The 25,663-nt window shown below is 34.9% G+C and overlaps 1 protein-coding gene across 2 annotated transcripts in view; it reads left to right on the top strand.

Moving 5' to 3' along the window:
- LOC109016387 (protein PHLOEM PROTEIN 2-LIKE A8-like) overlaps nt 1-25,351 on the top strand; it is a 44,982-nt gene extending 19,631 nt beyond the window's left edge. The window contains exons 1-4 of one of the 2 annotated variants that reach the window (XM_018952913.2): nt 22,769-23,340; nt 23,641-23,740; nt 24,502-24,647; nt 24,735-25,351. In XM_018952913.2, the coding sequence (XP_018808458.2) occupies nt 22,805-23,340; nt 23,641-23,740; nt 24,502-24,647; nt 24,735-25,188 (1,236 nt within the window). In that variant the 5' untranslated portion in view covers nt 22,769-22,804 and the 3' untranslated portion in view covers nt 25,189-25,351. Of the gene's footprint in view, nt 1-22,768; nt 23,341-23,640; nt 23,741-24,501; nt 24,648-24,734 lie in introns of those variants that run through there. The other variant, XM_035691337.1, reaches the window with a different exon arrangement.
- The last annotated feature ends 312 nt before the right edge of the window (nt 25,352-25,663 follow it).

The following is a 25,663-nucleotide window of genomic DNA, read 5'->3' as shown; positions in this document are numbered from 1 at the left end:
AAGTTGAAGCGGAAGAGTAGCACCGCGGTCAGATATGCAAGGAGATTTCAATGCGAATACGTACGTTTTAACCTTTTACTCGATGGGCCTGTGTTTGACAATTGACGTGACTTTTTATAGGGTTGGACCTTGAGATTTTGAAAAGAAGTTGAGGTGCATTCTTATTGGATTCTTTATAAAATTTTATATAATTTAATTAAAAATTATATTTTTTTTATAAATTTTTATTAATTTTTTAAAAACTTCTTATATCTCATTCTTTTTCTTTATCTTTATTCTATTAAATTCTATCTTTTATTATTTTTTTTTTCACTTTCATTTACAATCTTAACTACTAATTCTTTTATCTTATTATCTTCTTTTCAAATATCACATTCTACTAAATATTTATACGATTTTAACTACTAGATATAATATTATTTTTCAAATCGAAATTCGTATTATAAAAATAATAATTTTTTTTTTAATATGTACATTTTCTAATGTGATGATATTTTTTAATATCTACTATTTATCAGTTTTTCTAATTGTAATACCTAACCACGTATTGTTGACAAAATTTTTTGTCATTTTTGTAATGGTAACATTTTTTGTTATTTCTCTAACGGTAAGATTTTGAAGACTTTCCCCAACGGTTACATTTTGAACTCCTACCTCTAACGGTAACATTCTTTGTCTTTTATCCAACGGTAATTTTTTTTGTCTTCTCTCAAACGGTAACATTTTTTGTCCTATATGTAACGGTAATTTGTTCCTTTATAAATACGCATTCTGTTTGCATTTACATTCTCACAAACGCAAGTCTCATTTGATCTAAAGAACTGAAATTCAACAGTCTCCCATAATCTCTCTCCTTTGATCAAATGACTCGTACATTCTTTCACAAATTGTTCACATACTTATCCTCTGAAAATGAGTTGAATGTTGTTCTTAATGACGAGGCCGATCAACAGTCATCGAGGCATTGTGGCAATAGCCAACGCCGTAAGTTTATTCGGGGTGATTAAATTCAAGGGCACAAGCGCCTATTTTGCCATTATTTTGCAAAAAATCGATTATATCCTGCGAATCTATTTCGAATGAGATTTTGGATGAATCGTCCCCTATTTAATTTACACATTATTTTTCTATCACAACATAACACAAAGCAATGACACAACACAAAGCAATGTAATAGAACTAACTAATTCACATATTCACACAAAACAACAACCAAATAGCATGCAAATCACAATAATGCTAAATAAGAGCATTCACATCCAGTGCATTTATATCGAATGTATAAATAAATGGGGTTCAGAATGGTGAAAATATTGATAGCATGCGTAAAGCAAGGAGCCATTCACATCGAATGGCTGTAAAATCCCACTCGAACCCCCATTGTCTTTTGTGGAAAGTACCACAAACTGCGATATGACCATCTGGGTGAGGATTATCCCGCCATATCGATGGGGCCCAATTAACACTTGTGAATTAACCTGCACTATAATACTATCATCACAGCCTAATAACAACCGCCTCCCTGGAGAGATACGAAACACTGCAAATGACCCAACAACACAGAACAAATTACCCAACACAGCCAACACAAAACACTGCAAAGGACCCAACATTTCAACAAATTCACTAAACACAACAAAAAACATACAGACAAAACCCATCGTGGCAAAAAAAATGATTCGCTGATTCCTCAAACAAAACCCAAAATCTTCAACGTAAACGAGAGAAATATATGAATTCCACAAGAAAATCCATTCCGTAACCACAAATTTCACCAAATTCTCCATAAGACCAAAAATCCAACGCACCAAATCCTCAAAAAGCCACAAACGGTAAAACATGAGAGACAAATTTTTTTAAAAAAAATCCGTGCGAAAGCATCCCAACTTTCTCGGCAGCCGAACAGTCTCAGTGAGGATGAAAGAGTCAAAGAAAGTGAAAGTATAGATCAGTCGAAGAAATCCTAATCCGAAGGGCTCGCCGATGCAGAGAGAGAGTTGTAGGCAAACATCTCTCACAGACTTGATCATGGCGTCAAGAGGAAGAAAAAGGGGAAGAGAGAAACAGAGAATGAGAGAGATAGGAAAAGAAAAATAGAAGAAAATGAGGGAAGAGAGAAACATACGACAGAAAAGACTTACAAAAATTGCCAATGGAGAGGCTGCAATTGTTGGTGCTGCGTTGCAAGGGAGGGGCTAACCGAGAGCGAAAAAGATGTGGGATGAAGGGGAAACTGAATGGGGTTTGGAAATGGAAAAATGCTTAAGGCAGTCAGGTTGCGTAACTATGGGGGAGTCGTTGCCCTCGTGGAAATGAAACGATTCGTTTGATATAGTGATAAAATGATGTGTTTCACATTTGCCTTCCCTCCGTTCGTCTTCTCCAATGAAATCGAGTCACTTCTTCAGACCAACTCTTCAGTCTCTCCAGTATCCCTCCCTTCAACTTTCTCACGAAATCGAACTCTTCAGCTCTCCAATCTCCTTCCCTTTGTCTTCCCCACGAAATCAAAACCCCACGAAATCGAAGACCACGAAGCTCTGCCTCTCCCTCGTCTTCCCCACATCTTCCTAGCCACCAAGCTCCTCTTCTTCCCACACGACGACCCACACGAAGACCACAAAACGCTACCTCTCCCTCGTCTTCCCCACATCTTCCGAGCCATGAAGATAGTTTTTTTTTTTTTTTTAAGAAAAACATAATACTCTAATGTTATTGATAAATTAGTTTGGGAAAAGGTAAATTATTCTTTGAAGAGTTTTTAAATTGCAGTTTTCCACAGAGAAAAAGGTTTGGTCTCGAACAAAAATAAAGATCATGTTGTTCCTCTCCTCTTTGAACTACTTTTCTCTCATTTGTAATGCAAAATTAATGGGTTTTTGACACTTTGAATCTGGAGAAGATCTCCAGGGGCCAAAACAAGACGAATCCAAAAGGAAAATTGGTCCTGAGCAAACCTGAGGAAATCCATAGGCCATGGGCACAAAAGCTGGGTCAAAAAGTCAAAAGCATGAAGCTCACAAGTTTGAGCGCACGAAGGCGGATGTGAAGAACAAGCTTTGAATCTCTGGTTGAAGACCAAGCCGAAGACCACACGAAGCCAACACAAGATGTGAAAAACAAGCTCTGTTTGAAGAACAAGCTAAGACCACATGAAGCCAACTCAAATCTCTTCTTTCAGATTTCGTTGATTTCATATTTTTTTTTCTAAATATAATGGCTGACATCAGCTGACTCCCCACCGATTGCGCACCCCGACTATCTCTAGAAGAACTGTTGAGAATGATGGGATGTACAGTCGTTCCCCAAATATGGAAAATTCCTGTACATACCGTAAACCCTAACCGTAAAATGGGAATTGAGATGGGGAAAGAGTTTTTGTTCAAAACCCTATAATTTTTCCTAAATTATAGAGATATAGGAGATATGCAGACCTGAATGATAAAGCTCTGAAACTCCATGTCAAGCTACAAGATAAATTAATAGGGATGATAATATGTAACACATTCGTTAATACAATACAAATACGATTGTTTAACGGGTTGATAATAGTTCAACCTGTTTTGACCTGTTATAAAAGTTAAAGTTACAATTATACCCTTATAGCTAAAAGTAAAATTGTTGGGATTTTAATTTTGATATTTTTATTGTGTGGATTTTAATTTTTGAATTGTAGTTAGTTTTATATTTTTTTATAGATATTGTGATTTTAATATTTATATAAAATTATGCTAAATTTAATGAGGTCAAACAGGTTAATTTCGGGTTTGTTCAATCTATTTACATAAACATGTTGATCGGGTCGGGACGTGTTAACATATTTCGTAGTATTCATTAATGGGTTGATACGACACTACTCGTTATGTTAATGTGTTGTATTAGGATTTTAAATTTTGACACGATAAGCTTAACGTGTCGTGTTCGGGTTGATCCATATAGTATAATATATATGCCTTGACACGACACGATCTGTTAACACGATTTGACACTCCTACAAACTTGCACTATCCTTGTAGGAATGACTATTGTTCTTGTAACGTCCTAATAGAAGACCTAAACCATATAAGCTATACTCTAAAAAGATTAGTCAATGATACAATTGGAGTCTCATTAAAACTTTATAAAGAGCAAAAACTTCTCATTCCCAAACAATGTGGGATCTCATTATCATATGGGGTATCACATAATCTACCATTATCCTTATCATATGGGGTATCACAATCTACTACACCTCTTAAATTTTCGACGTCCTCGTCAGGCCAGTCTGTTGTAGGTGGCACAGCTCAAGTCCTATATTTTTAGTTGGGATAGGCTCTGACACCATTTGTAATGCCCCAATGGACGACCTAAACCATATGGCCTATACTCTGAAAGGACTAGTCAATGATACAATTGGAGTCTCATTGGAACCTTATAAAGAGTAAGAACTTTTCATTCCTAGGTAATTTGGATCTCATACACCACCTACCATTATCCTTATCATATGGAGTATCACACCACCCTTAAATTCTTGACGTCCTCGTCAGGCCAGTCTATCGTAGGTGGCACGGCTTAAGTCCTACATTTATAGTTATGATAGACTCTGACACCATTTGTAACGCCCCAATGAAAGACCCAAACCACATGGTCTATACTCTAAAAAGACTAGTCAGTGATACAATTGGAGTCTCATTGGAATCTTGTAAAGAGCAAGAATTTCTCATTTCCAAGTAATGTGAGATCTCATACAGCACGTACCCTTACCCTTATCATATGAGGTATCACTCTACCTACCCTTATCCTTATCATATGGGGTATCACAGCTCTTCTTCCTTTCTCCGGCTTCTCTGTAATTGGACATCTCTGGTGAATGGTAATTTTGCTTACACAGAGAATGACTTCTTCCATGGCTTTTCATGGAGCTTCTTCCTCTTTCTTAGACTTTCTTCTTCCATCCATCCATGGAATCATGATATATTCTTGAACTTTAGAGGTGAAGATGTTCGCCAAAAGTTTGTTCATCATTTATACCATGCTTTGGATAAAAGGAAAATCAACACTTACATAGATCTTGAAAGGGGAGAGGAAATCTCAACAGCACTTTTCAATGCTATTGGAGGATCAAGAATTTTTATCATTGTAGTCTCTAAAACTATGCAGAATCAAAATGGTGTTTGACCAAGCAATTGAAAATTATCGATGGTAAAGAAGTGATGAAACAAATTGTTCTACCAATTTTTTAATGGATAAGATCCATCGAAGTACGACATCAAAAAAGAGATTTTGGAGAATCATTTGAACTTATTTATTTATTTTTTAAAAAACATCATTTGACTTAGAGATAAGCTCTTTGAACAAGCTACTGAAAATCACTGATGGTAAAGAAGCGATGAAACAAATTGTTCTCCCAATTTTTTATGATGTAGATCCATCGAAGTAAGACATCAAAAAGGAGATTTTGGAGAATCATTTGACTTTTTTATTTAAAAAAAAATCATTTCACTTAGAGGTGAGCTCTTTGAACAAGCTATTGAAAATCATTGATGGTAAAAAAGCGATGAAACAAATTGTTCTACCAATTTTTTATGGCGTAGATCCATCGAAGTAAGACATCAAAAAGGAGATTTTGGAGAATCATTTGACTTTTCTTTTTTTTTAAAAAAAAACATCATTTGACTTAGAGATGAGCTCCTTGAACAAGCTATTGAAAATCATCAATGGTAAAGAAGCGATGAAACAAATTGTTCTACCAATTTTTTACGGTGTAGATCCATCGAAATACGACACCAATTTTTTATCTCGTTTGTTTTTAGAGATAAGATGAGATGAGATAAGTTGAGATTAAAGTTAAAATTTTGAATAAAATATTGTTAGAATATATTTTTTAATATTATTTTTGTTTTGAGATTTAAAAAAGTTGAATTATTTATTTTATTTTGTATGAGAATTTGAGAAAGTTGTAATAGTTTTTAAAGTTTTGGGTTTTAGTCATAAAAACAAAGAATGACGGGTTGGGTTTGGCAATATGTCGTCTTACAATTTTCCACGATTTTCTTTTCAACATCATTTGAACGTAAAATATTTTTTAATTTCTAATTTCTAATTTTTTTATCTAATAATTATCTGTTTTTTTTCTATTCATTTAATAATTATCTAAATATAAAAGGGAAAACCTTATGATCAATACATCTATTTTTGGGCAGAAAACAACCTCCAATAGGAGCTGGCCACATAGCCCACCCATTTCACTAATAATGGGACGCAACGCATCAAAGCAAAAAAAAAAAAAAGAAGCACCGAAGCACCCTCGTCTGACTCTCACCCTCGTCGAACTCTCCTGAAGCCCCCCTCTCTCTTTCTCACCCTTGTCTCTCTCTCCTGAAGTAAACAGGTAGCAAGTCAGATGACTCTCGTCTCTCTCTCTCTCTCTCTCTCTCTCATCCTCATCAAATCTACAGCCATGAAAATGGCGTGAACTGAAGGAAGTCGATGGTGGCTCACAGAGAAATGAGTATGGATGGTGCTCCAACGCTGTTCGCAACGACACAAAGCCGTGGGCACGATGGAACACATGGGCATGGAAATCGGTGCTTGCTATCTTTTCATCAGATGCTCTGTTTTGAGAAACCAAAAATAGGGTTGGGCGAGGTGAGGTGACTTTGATTGCGCATGGTGAGGCTTGCGTGGTGGTTCCTGGTGGCATGGTTATGGAGGTTGGTGGAGGAGGCTTTAGTAGTAATGGTGCAAGGAGGTTGGTGGTTGCCGCAGAAGAGGCTCACGGTTTGTTCAGGATGGTGCAAGGTAGAATCATGCATGGAGATGGTGGTCTCGCGAGGTTGTGTTTCTACATGTGGATGGTGTCAGACGCACGACTGCGTGGTGGCTATGGTTGCAGCGTTGGATTGGACGGTTGCGTTGGGCTGCTTTCCGTTGGCGTTGGAATGGCTGTGGCTGTGGTGTCGGGCTCCTGGCATGGGATGGCTGGGCGGCGATGGGAGATATCAACGAGTAGCAAAATAGAAGGGAAAGATGTAGGGTATTTTAGTGTTCTGATGTAGTCATCCTCATTGTGTTATAGTGTATTGCTGACATGTCAAAATCTTATTGACTACTAATCTAAAGGCTAAAACGGACATGATCACCCCAAAGTGGAACTCAATATAAAATACTATTCAACTTTTTTAAACTTTCAAAGAAAATATAAAAAATATAAATTTTAAAATTTTAAAATAAAAATAACATTAAATAATTATATTCATATAAAATTTTAATTTTATAATATTTTTATTTAGTTCTTGATAAATTCCTTTTGCAGTCTCAAGTGAAACTGCATATGCAGACCAGTTTAATGAAACGATGTGTTTCATTAAATTTTGAAAACCGCACCGTTTTGGGAAGGGAAAAGGCACCCTTCCCCCATCCTCAGCGCGAGTCCTTCCCCCTTCTTTAGCGGGAAACGGTCACAAAACAAGCATAAGAATTCAGTGGAAACGTTTGAATCAGCTGGGCTTTCCTCCAACATGTCCAAAGCAGAGAAATTATCCTCTGAAATCGTGCCAAGATCAAGCTCACCACTTCATCGTCTCATGGGTTATTCCTCACTCAGCGAGGTCGTAACTGGCTCGAGGCCGTACTCTAGTATGGAGTAAGCCACTCTCCAACGAAAAAAATGCATGAGGTCAAGGAAATGAGAGATATTGTTTAGTATTTGGTGAGCAGGTCATGATTTAAGCCCTATAAAACGGAGTGATTCGGAGAATGTGTGGTAGGAGTGGGGAATTCGGCAGAAGCGATATGTTGTACCCATTGCCTGGAGGCTGAAGCTTTGAGCATTCTGAGAAACGAACAACAATCGTTGATTTCTATACTACGTGTTTGGTTCTGTTTAAAACAAGATTCACGTCTTCGCTCTGGATTATATTGTAAAAGTAGACACGAAAGGCTTTGATTGTTATATATGTAGATATTCACCCAGATTTCGATCTACATTTGTATATTTTGGGGTTAGCTAAGATTGATCGTGTGTAATGAATATTCAAACTTATTATATGTATTCGTGAACCTTGATTTTTATTATTTTTGCACTGACTTTGAGTTTTTGGTTGGTTGGTTGCAAAATGGAGGTGGGGGGAGCAAAAGGACGGGGATTGGATGGTGTGTTTTATTTTGCCCACCAAGTGTTTGGTTTTAGTCTTAGTTGGAAAGGCTTACTTGTTTTCTAAACTACAAGTATGATTAATGTCTCAGTTCAGTTTTGTTAAATTTGGGCCAAAAAAAAAAAAATGCAGAGTATGTTGTTGCAGTTATAAGCTTGAGATTCCTTTTTTTGATGTCATGTAAGAAAAAGGAATTAGGGACGCTTCTCTATGTTTTCTTTGAGTGCATGCTGGCTTTGTAGAACTGATCTCTCTCTATTGTTGGGATTAGTGGTGTAACCGGTCCGGTTCGGTCCGGTTTTAGATAAAATTTAGCATTGAACCGGTATACACCGATTTTGTATTTTTTAAAACTGATTACGTCCTGGTTATCTTCCTAAACCGGTACCTCCGATTTTATCGGTTTTCGGTCCAGTCCAGTCCGGTTTTTCTGTTTTTTTTTAAATGTAAAAAATATATAATAAAATGTTATTTCTTATGATAAAATATTATTAATAATTTAATATATATATTATGTTTAAAGCATATGGTCAATTAAATTTTCATCTTTAAGATTAAACTTTTATTTTATAAATTATAATAATATTATCTTATATATAATTATATTAATAACATATGATCAAGTAAATTTCAAATGTTAATATTTAAAATTAACATTTTATGTTATAATTTATAATTTATAATATGAAATTATTTCATATATGATATATAATTATTATATATATTATATATAAAAATTTAATATATAATTATATATTATATATAAAACTTATATATATAAATATTTTATATAATATATAAAATTAATTTTTATATATATTTTTTCAACCGGTCCGGTTCGGTCCGATCCGGTCCTGAAAATTATGGAATCGAAACCAGACCGGATCTGGCCGGTTTTCATAATATAGGAACCGGTTCCGGATCGGACCAGTTTAAAATCGGACCAACCGGTCTGGTTCCGGTTTTCCAGTTTAAATTTACAACCCTAGTTGGGATGACTTCTTTTCAGTTATCTCAGCCCAAAAGCTCAAGCAACTAGCTAGCTATCTATCTCACTATCTCAATCTTACGCTGCACTAAATAGGGGCTTTTATCGTATGAAGTTTGGGGGATGAAAAATAGTAACTTGCTTGCCGTATTTGCGGCTTAGACGCCACTTTCAGAGACTGATGGGTGGAGAGAAGCTTCGTATGGGAGGTTATTTCCTCGTATCTGTTCTATGCTAAATAAGATACACAACTTACATGTCCGTTACTTACTGGAAGGTATAAATTTTGGATTCACACTGAGGGCGGTTTGAAGCGCCTCCCTTTATAAATATGACCCTAGGCTTTTGATTCAACAACTATGATAAATTTGATCCAAGTCAGACATGGTCCGACCTATTTTTTTTTTAAATAATTAAATTTTTTTATTGAAGATACTAAATTAAATTAAGTGAGTTATTAATATAAATTATGTAACAAACTCAATAAAAAAATATTTTATATGGTCAATGATAATAAATTAGATGAAAGTTATATTATTAATTTATATATTTACTATATAATTAACTAATTGATATTATATATTAGTTAATTCATAGAATATTAACAAGTGTTAATAACATATTTAAAATTTTATATTGTTAATAGTGATAGGTTAGATGAAGATATATATAAAATATTATTAATTTATAGAATATTAATAAGTATTAATAACATATTTAAAATTTTATATTGTTAATTGTACAATTATTATATAAAAAATATATATAAAATATTTTTTATTTTTATTCTGATTTTTTATTCGGTCCGGTTCGATCCGAAAAACCCTAAACTGTGGACCGGACTAAAACTTTTCGATCCTCTAAAACTTGAACTGAGACTGACCGGTCTCAGTCTCAGTCCGAACCGAAACAGTCGGTCCGTTCGGTCCAACCGAACCGTTTATCATCCCTAATTCCAACCATTGCTTATGTTCACACAAAATTTTACAGCACTAGAAACTGCTACCTTGCTCTTCCTGGAAATGAAGTAATTCCTCCCTTCCACCATGCTACCATGGATTACAACACAACCTCGCGAGACCATCATCTCCATGCATGGTTTTGCCTTGCACCATCTTGAACAAACTGTGAGCCTCTTCCACAGCAACCACCAACCTCCTTACACCATTACCGCTAAAGCCTCCTCCACCAACCTCCAAAACTACGCCACCAGGAACCACCACGCAAGCCTCACCTTGAGCAAAGGAACCTCGCCCAGTCCTGTTTTTGGTTTCTTAAACTAGAGCATCCAACAAAAAGATAGCAAGCACTGATTTCCATGTCCATGTATGCCACCGTGCCCACGGCTTTGTGTCATTGCTAACAGCGTTGGAACACCATCCATGCTCATTTCTATTTTCTCTATGAGCCACAATCGACTTCCTTTAGTTTACACCATTTTCATGGCTGCAGATTTAATGAGGATGAGAGAGAGAGAGACAAGGGTGAGAGAGAGACGAGGCTCGTCTGACTTGCTACCCGTTTACTTTAGAAGAGAGAGACAAGGGTGAGAGAGAGATAGGGGGGCTTCAGGAGAGTTCAACGAGGGTGAGGGTGAGACGAGGGTGCTTTGGTGCTTTTTGTTTTTTGCTTCGATGCGTTGCGTCCCATTATTAGTGAAATGAGTGGGCTACGTGGCCAGCTCCTATTGGAGGTTGTTTTCAACCCAAAAATAGATGTACCGATCAGAAGACTTTTCTGTTTATATTTAGATAATTATTAAATGAATAGAAAAAAGAGATAATTATTAGAGAAAAAAATTAGAAATTAGAAATTAAGAAATATTTTACATTCGAACGATGTTGAAAAGAAAATCGTGGGAAGTTGTAAGACGAGATATTGCCAAACCTTGCCCGTCGTTCTTAGTGTTTTCCCGTTCCTTTCCACTTCATCATCCCCTTCCTTCCGTCGGCAAGTAAGTTAGGCTGCGTTTGGATATCTGAGTTGAGTTGAGTTGAGTTAAGATGATAAAATATTGTTAGAATATTATTTTTTAATATTATTATTTTGGAATTTCAAAAAGTTGAATTTGAGTTGGGGGTGGGATGAGACACAAAATTCTCATATCATCTCATCATTACACAATTTTCAAAATTCTATACAAAATATAATAAATAATTCAATTTTTTCAAATCCCAACACAATAATAATATTAAAACATAATATTTTAAACTTTCAAATAAAACATAAAATTCTCATATCACCTCTCAAACCTGCCTTTTTTTTTCGTGCTTGTCCCCTTGTACTTTATTTTTGTACAGCCATGAGAGATGAGACATACCTATCTCCTTGCTCATCATGGTCTGTGATATCTAAATTCCACAAGACTCAACTTTGATAACAGGCATTTGACCTCTGAATTTAACATTAATAGATATTGAGTTGAGTTGAGTTGAGATGTTAAAATATTGTTAGAATATTATTTTTTAATATTATTACTATTTTGAGATTTGAAAAAATTGAATTGTTTATTATATTTTATATTAGAATTTGATAAAATTGTAATGATGAGTTGACATGAGTTGAGATAGATTTATCTAATCATTACAACTTTCTCAAATTTCAACACAAAATATAATAAATAATTCAACTTTTTCAAATTCTAAAATAATAATAATATTAAAAAATTAATATTCTTACAATATTTTATTCAATTTTTAACTTTCATTTCAACTCAACTCAACTCAACATTCAAAATGTTGCCTAAAAGATCACCCATTTGGAGGATGATTCTGAACGTTTCATGGGTATTGTTGGCATTGAATTCCTTGAAGCTCTCGACACAATCACTGCACTGGAGAAGGAAAGCTAGAGTGCATTCTTGTGAGAATCAAGGAGCTGCTGCTTGTGAGAACCATAGGAGAGAAGAATGGGCTTGAACAAAGGATTCGGTGGGAATAAAGGAGCTGTTGCTTGTGAGAGCCATTATTAGTTTGCTTATTTATCTCAGTATCTTTTTCATCTTCTTCATGGGACTGGGCAACGAGGGATTCCCTCTAAATCTCTGTCTGAGGGGCTCTGGGAAGGGAAATGAAGAAGAGGGTCTGGGGCGCGGCGGAAGAGAAATAAAGAAAAGAAAAAAAAAAGAAAAAAAGGGACTTGTTATAGTACCACATCAATTTATGGGATACATTCGTAACCCCATCTTCTCCGTAGAAAATTGATCAACGATTTAGGCAACAGTACCAGACATAGTTTCCCTACTTTCTTTGACCGACTCTCTATAATCAGTGTACCTATCCGGCGTAGACTGTTGCTCTTCTTTCTTTTTCCAACTTCTCTATAAATGGACATCTTTGGTAAATGGTGATTATGCTTACAGAGAGGATGACTTCTTCCATGGCCATTCATGGAGCTTCTTCCTCTTTCTTAGACTCTTCTTCCATCCGTCCATGGAATCATGATGTATTCTTAAACTTTAGAGGTGAAGATGTTCGCCAAAAGTTTGGATAAAAGGAAAATCAACACATACATAGACAAAGATCTTGAAAGAGGAGAGGAAATCTCGGCAACACTTTTCAAAGCTATTGAAGAATCAAGGATTTCTATCGTTGTACTCTCTAAAAATTATGCAGAATCAAGATGGTGTTTGAACGAGCTATTGAAAATCCTCGATTGTAAACAAGTGATGAAACAAATTTTTCTACCAATCTTTTACGAAGTAGATCCATTGGAAGTAGCCTCCTTTATATATATCTTGTCATGCAGCTACATAGACACTATTGTCATGGATTCTCCAGCAGCAGCCGAGCAGGATGGCAAGTGCAAGTAAGTGCAAGTGCGGTGCAAACTGCACATGCACAAGCTGCACTTGTGGTCATTAAGCCCCTATCGATGCATGGCATGATCTATGTGGAATTGTGGGAGTCATGAATAATGTGATTGTGGTCAATAATGTCTTGTGTCATAATACTCTGCATGCTCTTTTTATTTGTTGTGTGAGATGTGTCTATCAACTTCATTGGACACATTGTTGGCCATGTACATTCTGAATTGGGACTCCAAACTTGTTATTAGTTTTTCTAATAACTTACACTTTCTTAAAATTTTGGGCTGGGGATTCCTGCTGGCAATGATCTGAATAGTGCTAGTAATTTTGTCTGTTATATGCCAGCTTGTGATGTAGTAGTTTTAGGCAATTAATTTATTGATCACTTTTTCAAATTTGTTGTTTTTGTCCCTTATATGCTTACTTTCTTCCATATTTTTCAGCAAATGACAAGTTGGTGTTCTCATTCCGGTTCAAGTGCGTGGACTTCAAGATGGAAAGAGAAAACATAATTGGACAGGCCACTTTGCTACTATGGCACTCCATCGAAGTGCCGAATCTCTTGCTGGGATAATAGTTTTGGCAAAGGTTTTACAATTGCGCAAACTATAAGATCAATAAAAAATGTGACTTTTTTCAATGGATTGATCTTGAAAGTGAACAAAACTCATGCTGCAAGTTCATGATGGAGGTAGCTCAACAAATGAATGAGGAGTTACTTCATGAAGATCAGTTGATTGAACAAGCCAAATATAAAGCGATGGAGAAAAAGTATAAGGGAACTTTAAAAGTGTTGTTGACACCGTGGTTGTTGTTTATTGCCCTTTTTGTTGTAATTGTTATGTATCCCAAAAATATTAGTGTATGACGGGCAGTGCTCTCTTAAACTTTTGGACAACTGATTGTAATCAAAATGTGAAGATTAGCTGAGAACAATTGTACTACTATTTTGGGTTTGTTGTGTATTTTAGCTGTGTATTTGGACACCAAACTTTTAGCAACTATATATTTGCAAGTTTGTGAATCACTTTTGCCCCTTCATTGTAATTGTATTTCCTTCCAATCATATTACAATTAATTTTGTACACTATTTCGGTATCTCAATACAAATAGGATCAATAACAGGGGCTGCATAACTAATGTAAAAAAATTTTAATTTTATCTCAATACAAATAGGGGCTTTTAAATAAGCACCAACTCCTTAATTTGTAAGTAATAACAATACATAATTTTCAAGCCAAAGACATAAGCACACTTACTTACACACTGAATTACATATTGTGCATAACATTTGGTGCCAAAGACATATGCACACTTACTTACACACTGAATTACATATTATGCATAACATTGTTACATAAGTTCAAACTGAAAGTTTCCTCAAGCCTCAATCATAAAACCAGCATGATTTGAGACTTGCATTGTAGGAACTCTGAAGACTTGCATTTTAGGATTATTAAGATATTAACTCTGAAGAAGATCATAATTTTTTTTTATTAATTTAAATATATATATAATCATAATAAATCATAACATATTCTCCAAATATAAATTCAAACTCTCTAATTAAGATGACCCCAAAATAAATACTCTGCACATAAAGCCACATTTCAAACTAGTAATAAATTAGTAATCCCCAAGAGTCCCATCATTTTTATTCCTCGTTCTTTCTTTTTCGTCTCTTCATTTTGGATAATAGCTTATGAATAGGATTACTACAATCGCATGAACCAGTAACCTGACAAACCCCCTACAGACCTGCATTAAACAAACGTTTCTCTCACACAAGCACAATTGCTTTTTGAGGAGCTTGATATAGTTTGCATTTTATGACTTTTTTTTACCCATTTAAAAGCGAATTTGGTGAGCCATGCTCTTACATGGTACAGGGTAAAAGTTGATTTCAGGGTTTTCCAACCCAAAAAATATATCATTAACCTCTATTTTTTTTAATATACCATTAACTAACTCTATTTTTGTTTTCTAAATTGAATAAATCTACTCCTAGGCCAGTCCGTTTTACCAACACCACACAACGTGACGTGGCAAACCCGGTCTGGTCGCCACGTCACGGTTTTACACCCCTTCCCTTCATATCCTATTCTCACGCATATCCTTTTTTCCTCCTCAATTCCCCTCAGATCTCGACTCCTCTCCGCGTGTCTCATCTTAGACTCACTTCCCTCCCGTCTCTCATCTCACTTCCCTCCCATCTCTCACTCTCTGTCTCTCCTCAGATATCGACTCCTCCCATCTCCAATCTCAGACTCATTGGTTTAGTTATAAACTCTGAGCTCCCAAAGTTCCTTCTGACCAAGTACTGTTGTGTTGCAGTCAGAAAGTGTTTCTTCATGACCATCTCCTTGAGGGTCTTAACTGTAAATTAGCTACTGGAATAATTTCTGAGACTATTAACATTTTCTATGCCTTTAGAGCCTTTAAGATTTGCACTTCACAAGATAATTTTTCTTTGTAGGCCTTTGAGGTGTTTGGCATGAATGTGGGTTTCCTGCTTGCACGGCTAGAGCAGCTTATGAATATTTCACTTAAATAAAAGAGTTATAAAGAAGATATAGTTGAACGAGCTCATGCAGACAAGGAGATAAAAGCTCTGGAGACAAAACTTCTAGAAGCAAAAGAGAAAATGAATAGCCTTTATACCGAGATTGAGAATCTAGATGTGACTGCCGACAAGCTTGAACTTTTGTTTGTAGAAGTGGCTAATGCCCCTTGGTAATGAGGAACGTTTGTGTTGTTGATTAATAGTCTTCTATAGACTATAGTATATTCAGGTTGTCGAAGGGGCGAAGGCGGGCACAAGGAAGAGGACGAGTGTAAAACTTGGGTATGAGTTTGTTCGGTCAGTCAACTTTGTAGGCGGCGCCAGACGGTGGTCAAAAGGACCAAGGTGAGCACAACGCGGGGGAGGAGAAAAAAAATTCGAAATGAATACTGGGATATAGATGAGGGTAAAATGTGCGATTTACTTATAGGGAAAAAAAAAAAAAAAAGCCATGTCACCACCTATGTGTGGTGTTGGAGGAAGAAGGGCAGATGAGTAGAAGTACTCTTCTAAATTTCATCCAAGTTCTGGTCCATATAGGAAGGCAAAAGAAAAAACATGAAAGAATCATTGCCCTATTTTCTGTTGATCACATTCTTCTAAGCTCTTGTATGCATTTTCGGACCTGGCATCGTTTTATTCAATTTATAATTTCTTTTTTCCAATCTCTCTCCACATGAGGTCGTTCCCTTAAAGAGATACATTATTATATTATTTGCTCATATTATTGTTTGATTGATTTTATTCTATAATTAATCATGGATTGATTACATAACACTAGCAGTCGCAGACACCAAAAAATTTGTTCATCACAATTACATAACACTAGCAGCCGCATCACAGATTTTAGAAGCTGAGATGTTTAATAAGTTGGAATCATGAGTTTAATAAGCTGAGATGTTTCTCATTGACATTTAGTCAAGCACATATAGGGTAATCAATATGCATGCCGACTGGGGTGGTGCAAAATAGTAAGTTGCCGACTGGGGAGGTCCGAAATTACTTGAGCAACACCAAAGTCACCTTCCTCAGCCATGGAACCCCGTAACTTACTTCGGTGGTGGCCGAAATTTGGTGGTGGAAACATGTAACTTGCTTCGGCGTTGGAATTAGATGATGGTGGTGGAACCTTGGTTGGTGTCCGATGGTGGTGCTCAAGTCTTGGTCGGTGGGCGGCAGGCTTGGTGGCACAGCGAGAGGCGGGCTGGAAGTGGACGAAGAGAAGAAAAGAGATGTGAGGTGGAACCTGGAAACCGATTATGTAAGGGAATAGGTCGTGATTCTGTGTGGTGAGGTCTAAAGGGTTTATTGTATTTTTGTCTACGTGTCAGTGTTTGATTGGAGGGTTGCTATTCCAGGCTTAACAGCCGGACCGCCCTATAGCATTTCTAATTTTTTAACTATTACATATAAACCCCGTTTGTTTAGAGCATTGGCAATGAGCCATTGCCAAGTTCAAATTTTAGTTAGAATTTCAAGTTTTGGCTACAGCCTTAACCTTTAGCTAGGTGAATCCACATTAGACTAGCCATTCGATTAGTCAAAATAATAATATAATATTATTTTTTAATTTTTTTTTTCATATTTTACAGTTACACCAACCATATGTTAATTAATAATTTACATAAATACTTAAATTATTGTTTCCCAACTAATTTTTTTCTTCAACCTATTATTTTTCATCAACAAAAAATATAAAAGTTCCAAAGTGCAATATAGAAGAAGAACCTGAAAACTGGACATAAATGTGAAGTAAAAACAAATAACCAACAATGCTGTCATGGCAGACTAGATATGGGAAACTCTCTGCCAAAGCAACCCAAAGCATCTCCGTAGTAAATGAAAGGGAGAAAACAAGGATCCCAAACATGTGCTAAATGCTCTCTTTATTTGTTTCATGCTATGCATCTCCATAGTAATGCATCAGTGGAGTAACCTATAAAAAAAAAAGTAATGCATGAGTGGAGTATGTATCCTTGTATACTAAAACATAACCATACACAAACCAGCCACACAGTCCCATACAAATGAGTCTCATACAAAAGTGTCACACAAATAAATATCAACACAATCCCATTCAAGTCCAGCAACACAGTCCCAAGGGTGGCAACACAGTCCCAAACTTAGTGTAAATACAAAAGAGTCCCACAAATAAATACCAACAGTCCATATAAATACCTCTATATATACCAAAAGAGTCAGAAAAGTTACCAAAACAGTCCACAAATTACCAACAAAGATAATATCTACAGTGCACGAATTTAGTTGCTACCCAGCCACATTTATCCACCACACATGTGGCTGGGTAGCCACTAAATTCTTAAAAAATTTTGTTCTATAAATATTAGAAGTTAGATATCTACATAATATGGTGTCGAATGAGAGTTAGATCTACCTCCGGAATGAAACTTCGATTCCTCAAAAATTGCTAGTTGAATATTACAGAAATATTCTTGTTGCATGGCATTCATACCACGTAGATCTAGCATTATCATCTTGCCTTCATATTTCTTCTTCTCTAGTTCAAACTTCTTATTTTGTTCAAATATTTTCTCGCTTTTTTGGTCTGCCTTCAACGCAGCATTTCACTGCTCTTCCATGGTCGTGGCTCTATCCTCAGTCACTTTAGCTAAGAAAATGTTGATCTCAGACTCTTTGCCTTCCATCGACTTTGACTTCCTCTCCCTTTCTTTCTTAGCTTTTTTGTCTAGAGGTCTCTCAGCAAAAACCTCCATGTTCTCCTCCACCGTGTCAACAACAACTTCACCTTGTGGCATTCTTCTCATCCCAAGGATAGAGATGTGTTGCTGCCATTTTGGTTGGTGTCTCAGAAGACACCAACAATGCTCCATTGTAAAGTTACCCTTCTCCTTCTCTTTATACAAAATTTTAGCCTTCTCAATCTACAAATCTATAGGAATATTGTTAGTTCATAAGATTACAAGCTAGCTTTTCTAAATTAATGCATATGTTAAGCCATCATAGCTTAGGAGATTTACTTCAAAAAATGATGCTTTTATTTGTGGAGGTATTCTTCATTCTAACAATGATGCTTTTATTTGTGGCTTTTCTCTCTATTTTGGGGTTGGCACTAACACCTTCACAGAGTTGATGGCTTTGAAACAAGAGTTGTTATATTGGGTACAAATAGAATTTCCTGATGTAGAAACTAAGGTCTTGTCATCTTTAAATTAATGAATAAAATTCTATATATAGTCTAGCTAATATCTTTATAAGAGAGTAGTAAAACTCAAACTTGGGTTGACACATACGTACGTTTGAGTTATATATAGCTAGGTAGGTGCGTATCATATTATATAAGATCGATATTATGGTGTTGTTGCCTAATTATGATGTTGTAGCAGATGATTTCTCCAAATTAGGGGCTACAGGGATTTCTACCTTTATAAAAAAAAAAAATTGCAAATTCAAGTAACAAATAGAACAAACCAAAGCTTTTTTTTTTCATGCGTCATGGAAAAGCAATGAGTTAAACTAACTATCTTTCATTCAAGCCTAAAAAATGTTCATAATATTTCTAAATATTAAACCAAAAGAAACAATTATGAAGATGAAATGAACAAGTATCTACCCAAATTACAAACCAAAAGAGTTCCTATACCTAACAAACATTAAAAAAAAAAAAGGTGAAAATAGAATAGATAAATGGGTGAACAAGGGAACGGTGGGACATACCTCTAAGGCCTGCTTGTATGCCCTATATAAGAATCAAATAAGAATCATAATAAGACAATTTCATAAACTTAGATAAGAAAGCCAAGTTTGGGCACGGAGCATGGAGAAGAAAAAGAAAAGAAAAGCCAATTACAATCGATCCAACACAATTTGATACTTGTGCTTTATTATTCTCATATGAGGACAGTGAAACCTTTAGTATCAAATATGGCAGATGGTTTTCATTATGAACTAATGTAGTTTCAATGGATATGCAAAAAACCCTATATTATTTTTTTATCATATTAACATTAAGAGTATTCAAATGATATAAGAGATGAACATTCCCATATATAAAAGGGGTTAAAATGTTAATTGATTAAGTACTGGTGCCATGTGTGTCGATATAAAGAGGTCTAATCTGAGCAATGGATATTTATGACTTCATCTCCCTATTACTTCCAAAACAATGACTTTCCCCAGGCAGTAGACAAAGCTTGATAATGTTGATTTGAACTACATACAAATTAAAAAAAGCATGAGAAACTAATTTCAGAGTTTCCATTATCTATTGTTAAATTCTTCACATAAGTAGCTTTTTGTGAACATCAAAACCATGTTCTCTTTTCCAGTATAAAGAAAAAAATACTGGAAAAGACAACTAAGAAAGGGGAACAACAATTTAAAGAAATGTCCTTCTGTTTTCACTTCCAGAAAATCAACAATTACTTTGATCTAAATTTATCAACCTCCATTGTTGGAAAAGAGAAAAAAATAACGAAAACATATCCATAAAATTCTCAGGGTCTCTAGAGTCAGATTCCCTAAATCAACCGCACAAAAATATAATTTCCTAAATCAATCGCACAAAGCTCATACCGTAGGGGTTATTCTGAATGTTCTTGAACCAAGCACAGAGAGAGAGAGAGAGAGAGAGAGAGAATCTCACAGTCGACGGGAAGCAACAAGGAAAGGGACTCAAGAATTTTTGGACCCAGGAACGAAGAGACAATCGATCGAAGAAGATTGTGGAAGAGAGAAAACTGAGAGAAGAGGGACAGGGGCGATGGCCTTTTGAAACAAAAGAGAATACGGGGGAAAGTGGAAAAATACGTAGGAAAGGGGGAGGGAGGGGGAGGGAAAGAATAAAAAAACTCCTTTTGGTCCTTCAACAGTGTGTTGCCAAATATGGCTAGGAGGTGAAATTTACTGTAGCTCAAAATTAAGAAATATGACTTTGGCTAGTTCAATGTAGGGATTTTGTGACAAAAAAAGGTAAAATTTAGATTTGGCGTTGGCAATGGCCTAGGCCATTGCCAATGCTCTTAGTAGTTTTCCGTACCCCAATACACTATAGTAAACAATGTGTAAACAGTGCAAAGTCGACATGAATAGTAAATAAACTGTACGGTAAATAGTGTATAAACAGTGAAAATTGACAATAAATATTGTGTCAATAGTGCGTAAACAGTACATAAATGTGCACTTTCGGTTCTCTAATCAACATTGGGTCCACACCTTTCTCACATTTAAAAAATTAAAAATTATCTAATCTCATCTTATTATCTAAACACACGTTTTTTTTGCAAACTATTTCATTTAATCTTAATTCAAAAATTTTTTTACTATTTAAAATATTTCATCTCATCTCACCTGAACTGCATAACCAAACGGAGCCTTAAATTTCATCCCAAAAGATCACTTGTTTGGATGAAAATAAATTTTGTCTAAAATAGATATACATCTCTAAAAGTCAAATTTATTGTAGTGGGTGATTAAGAAAAAGGAATATATATTGAAAATTTTAAGTGCTCAAGGTTGGCAGTAAAAACATTGGAAGTAAGTACTACATGAAAGTAAGGGTGACAATATGTAACATAACCCATGAATCTAACACGAATACGATATAAGATTAGTATATTTGGGTTTAATGTGATTGGGTTGAGTCAAAACGAGGACCCGTTTAGATTTTATTTCAAAATTACTATTTTTTTTTTGTTGAGTTGTAATCTTGGTATATGTTAGTACACTTATATTTTTATTATTGAGATTATAATTTTAGCCCTATGCTCACATTTGTTATTATAGGGTTTGTTTGAAAAATACTAATATGTTTTTGTTAATAAGTAGTCTTATTTTTTTAAAGATATTGTGGCTAGTAATAAATATATATTTTAAATTTTATGTGAAATTATATTGATTATGTGTGTTAGTTCAACCAATTTACATTAAACGAATATAAATGAGTCGTGTCATGTTGATCTATTTCTAATTAACTATTAAATACATTTAGCTTAACGAGTCGGGTTCGAGTTTACTTATATAGTCAAATATTGATGACTTGAAACGACACACGATTTGCCACCCCTGCATGAAAGTAGCCAACAAATTAAATCTCAGTTTGATCAAAGTACTTGTACACAATGCTTTAGGGTATGTTTGGGCTTGCGTTAGAAGTTTTAAAAAGTGCTTAAATAGTCTTTAAAAGCTGCTATTTAATAGAAAAATCTGATTGTTTTGGTGTTACATATCAAAATACTTTTTAATCTCAAATAAGCTAAAAACTACATTTGAGGAAAAACATTGTGCTTTTCTGGGTAATCCAGAATGCATTTTAAATTTTTAAAAGAATGTCAATAGACGAAAATTCCTATATAACTTTGAGATAATTACAACTTTAAAACTTTTAAGGATATGACTATAATCTTTAAAAAATTAAATGATTGTCATTTTTACATCAGAAAGCATTTTTTAAATTTTTTTTAAAAAAAAATGTAATATATTTGAATATATGATTATCAAACAGTAAATAATTTTTTAATAATTAAACTTATTATTTAATCTATAAATTATAAGCTTTGAAATTATAAGTAATTTTTCTACCGTAATCCTAAACATACACTTGAATTGTTATTTGAAGTTAATTTTGTATCAATTGATGGCACAAGATTAAGGAATGGTTGGATAATGAGATGAAATCATAAGAAATTGTGAAAATTCTGTTAATAGCAGTGAAATTGTTTAAGTTAGAGATGTTTTATTAGGTTTTGGAAAATGAAAGATAAAAAATTGAATAAAAATATTATAAAATTATTTGAATAAAATTATTTAATATTATTTTTATTTTAAAATTTATAAAAGTTGTATTTTTTTTTTTTTACATTTTTTTTTATTTTTTTTGTATTTTGTTTGAAACTTAGAGAAAGTTGTATAGTATTTTATATTTGAAAAATTATTAGATAAAAAAATTAAAGATTTAAAATTAAATTTTTTTTTTTAAGTTTGGATGATGCTGAAAGGGAAAATTGTGAGAAGTTGCAAGACGAGACATATTGCCAAGCAAGTTGTAAGACAGAGAAAAGTCGACTTTTAATATGGAAAAGTCTAATATATTGGCAGCGTCAGTTTATTCTTGACTTACTTTTAACATGGAAGGAAGGATATGACCATCTCCTGCTCGCGCTCGCCATGCTCTGCGATATCCAAATTCCACAAGAATCAACCTTAATAGCAACAATGATGACACATGCCTACTTTCTTGACTGACTCTCTATCATTGATGTACACATCCTGTGTAGGAATGACTTTTGCTCCTTTCTTTTTCCAACTTTTCAATAAATGGACATCTCTGGTAAATGGTGATTACGCTTACAGAGAGGATGACTTCTTCCATGGCCATTGATGGAGCTTCTTCCTCTTTCTTAGACTCTTCTTCTTCCATCCGTCCATGGAATCATGATGTATTCTTGAGCTTTAGAGGTGAAGATGTTCGCCAAAAGTTTATTTCTCATCTGTACCATGGTTTGGTTAAAAAGAAAATCAACACATACATAGACAGAGATCTTGAAAGAGGAGAGGAAATCTCGCCAGCACTTTTCAAAGCTATTGAAGGATCAAGGATTTCTATCGTTGTACTCTCTAAAAATTATGCAGAATCAAGATGGTGTTTGAACGAGCTATTGAAAATCCTCGATTGTAAACAAGTGAGGAAACAAATTGTTCTACCAGTTTTTTACTGTGTAGATCCATCGGAAGTTAGAAATCAAAAAGGGGATTTTGGAAAATCATTTGATAAACTTGGAGATCAGCTCAAGGATAACGTGAAGATGTTGAAGTGGAAGGCAGCTTTAGAAGAAGTAGCCAACTTGTCCGGGTTCAATTTAGGGAACAGGTACTTGCTATGAGCTATGCCCCTATATATATATATATATATATATATATATATATCCTTTTGATATTTTATCCAGGATCTGAGAGGGTGCTGATTGGTGAAGATATGGTGCCATACAAAACATTTTGATTAATTACCTCATTAATTTCACAAAAAGTATATTGGAGAAACAGAAGAACATGGAAAAAAAATACAAATCTAAATCTTCTCTCTGTTTTCTTTTATTAAATACATCATATAATTCATGCATGCTTATACTTTGAGAAGTCTTTTTGACTTTTCTTCTCTTTGTATTGATAGGGACGAGTCAGAATTTATCGAAAAAATCATTCAATCGGTGAAATCAAGAATAGCATACCATAGACCTCTAAGTGTTGCCAAGTATCCAATGGGAAAAGAGGTTCGCATTCAAGACATTTATCGGCATTCAAATATTAGAAAGAATGATGATATATGCACAGTTATCTTTACCCTGTCATGTTTACCTAGTTATGTTTACTTGCTGTAAGCTAGGAATTCAGGGCTGTTTTTCTATATTGTTTTTGCTCCAAGATATGCCCTAAAGATGGATTAGTACATGTTGTGAGACTGAAATGGTTAGCTTGGAGAACTTGTTCCAAGTTCAGATAGATTAATTTCCTAGTGCTTTTTAAAGTGGCTATACTTTCTGGTTTGAAGTTTTTACAGTCCCAATAATTTTTAAAGGTAGTTTTTAATGCTATCTTTGTTCTTGAAGTTCAAAACATATTTTTCACATAGTAATTTGTCATATATTCTGTTAATAGCAAGCACCTTTGACCTTTGTTCTTTGGTTGTGATTTACTCCTGTGAAATCATCGCTTGTGCCCAAAAGTTAAACTGATGGGAAGATATAGATTTAATCATTTATATATGTCTTAACACTCTCCCGCACATGTGAGCCAGATCTCCCTCTGTAAGTGGGCCAACTATGTTGAATATTTAATTAATTGAACAAGTGTATAGCCGGCATTCGAATTCAGAAAATCTGCTCTAAAACTCTGAAATTATCACTTATTCCAACAGTTTAAACTGATGGAAAGAGATAGGTCTAATACTATGTGAAATCACTACCGCTTGTCTTAACATCTCTAGACTTTTCTTTTTGTTTTGTAATCTCTGTCTGTGTCTATGATTGAACAGATCAGTGTCCAAATAGATGAATTGAGTGGAAAGAAATCTTTGATGCTGGCAGCGAGGGAGTTAACTATTATATGGGGATCTGGAGAAACTCCACAACACTGGGAATGGATTCCCTCAACTGAGTCACCGGTTCTACCCAAGTCTAGGTCTCTCTTCATCTCTCTGTTTGCTTGAGTACTGCATGCTTTTTTACCCTATTTGTTATTTATAGCAATGGTGTCTAAAATGTGCAGATTCTCGGAAGTAGCTCTTCTTAGAAAGGTTTCTTGGCTTGACATAAAAGGCAGAATTGAGACAGAAATCCTTTCCCCAAGAACAAAGTATGGGGCATACTTTATCTACTCCATGGTGGATGGTTTCTATGGGTTTCACAACCCTGTGAAAGTATCCATTAGACTGGAAAACGAGGAGGAAGGAGGTGATGCTATCAATGCTTATTTGAATCCAAGACTGTGGTTGGGTACACAGGAACAACGATCAAATGAGGAATTATTACAAATTAACCGACAGGATGGTCGACTTCCAATCAAGAGAGAGGATATGTGGATGGAGATTGAGATTGGAGAATTCTTCACTGGCGGCCACGGTGATAATCATGGCGAGGTCGAGATGTGCTTGAAGGAGGTTCAAGTCCTTCACGAGAAGTCTGGCCTTGTGGTCCATGGCATTGAGCTTCGGCCAAAATAAGAAATTAGTTAATTAGTGAAGAGATTGGTGCCTAGCTATTTTCCTTGTGAGCAAACGACATTTGCTGTGAGACCTTGATTTGTGTGCATTATATTATGAGCAACATTTTGATGAGACTTTGGATTTTATGAATAAAAACGACTATATTCTATTAAGGGTGGAATTAGTACTTTATTATCTACTGTACGTAGGAGCTGCAAGCAAAGCATGCGCAGCAGTTTTTGAAATGTTTGGAGTGAACATAGCTTGGCAAGGGGTGGAATCCATGGTACCTACCATGTCAGCTGGCTTGGATCAAATCTAAGAAGTTTTGCAAATCCAACTTCCAATTTTAAGAGCTGAATTATAAAAAATAGAGAAATATTTTAGTTACAAAGAGATTACATAAATGCAAACTCGGGCCACAAAGTAATGCATCTTGATGTGGTCTGGTAGATTGTAAAGTTAATTTTCTCATAAAATAAATCTAATGAAT

The sequence above is a fragment of the Juglans regia genome, chromosome 6, assembly GCF_001411555.2.
Source record: "Juglans regia cultivar Chandler chromosome 6, Walnut 2.0, whole genome shotgun sequence".
Lineage (NCBI taxonomy): Eukaryota > Viridiplantae > Streptophyta > Magnoliopsida > Fagales > Juglandaceae > Juglans > Juglans regia.
Note: the sequence above shows the minus strand (reverse complement) of the source record. Positions and strands in the feature narration are given on the sequence as shown.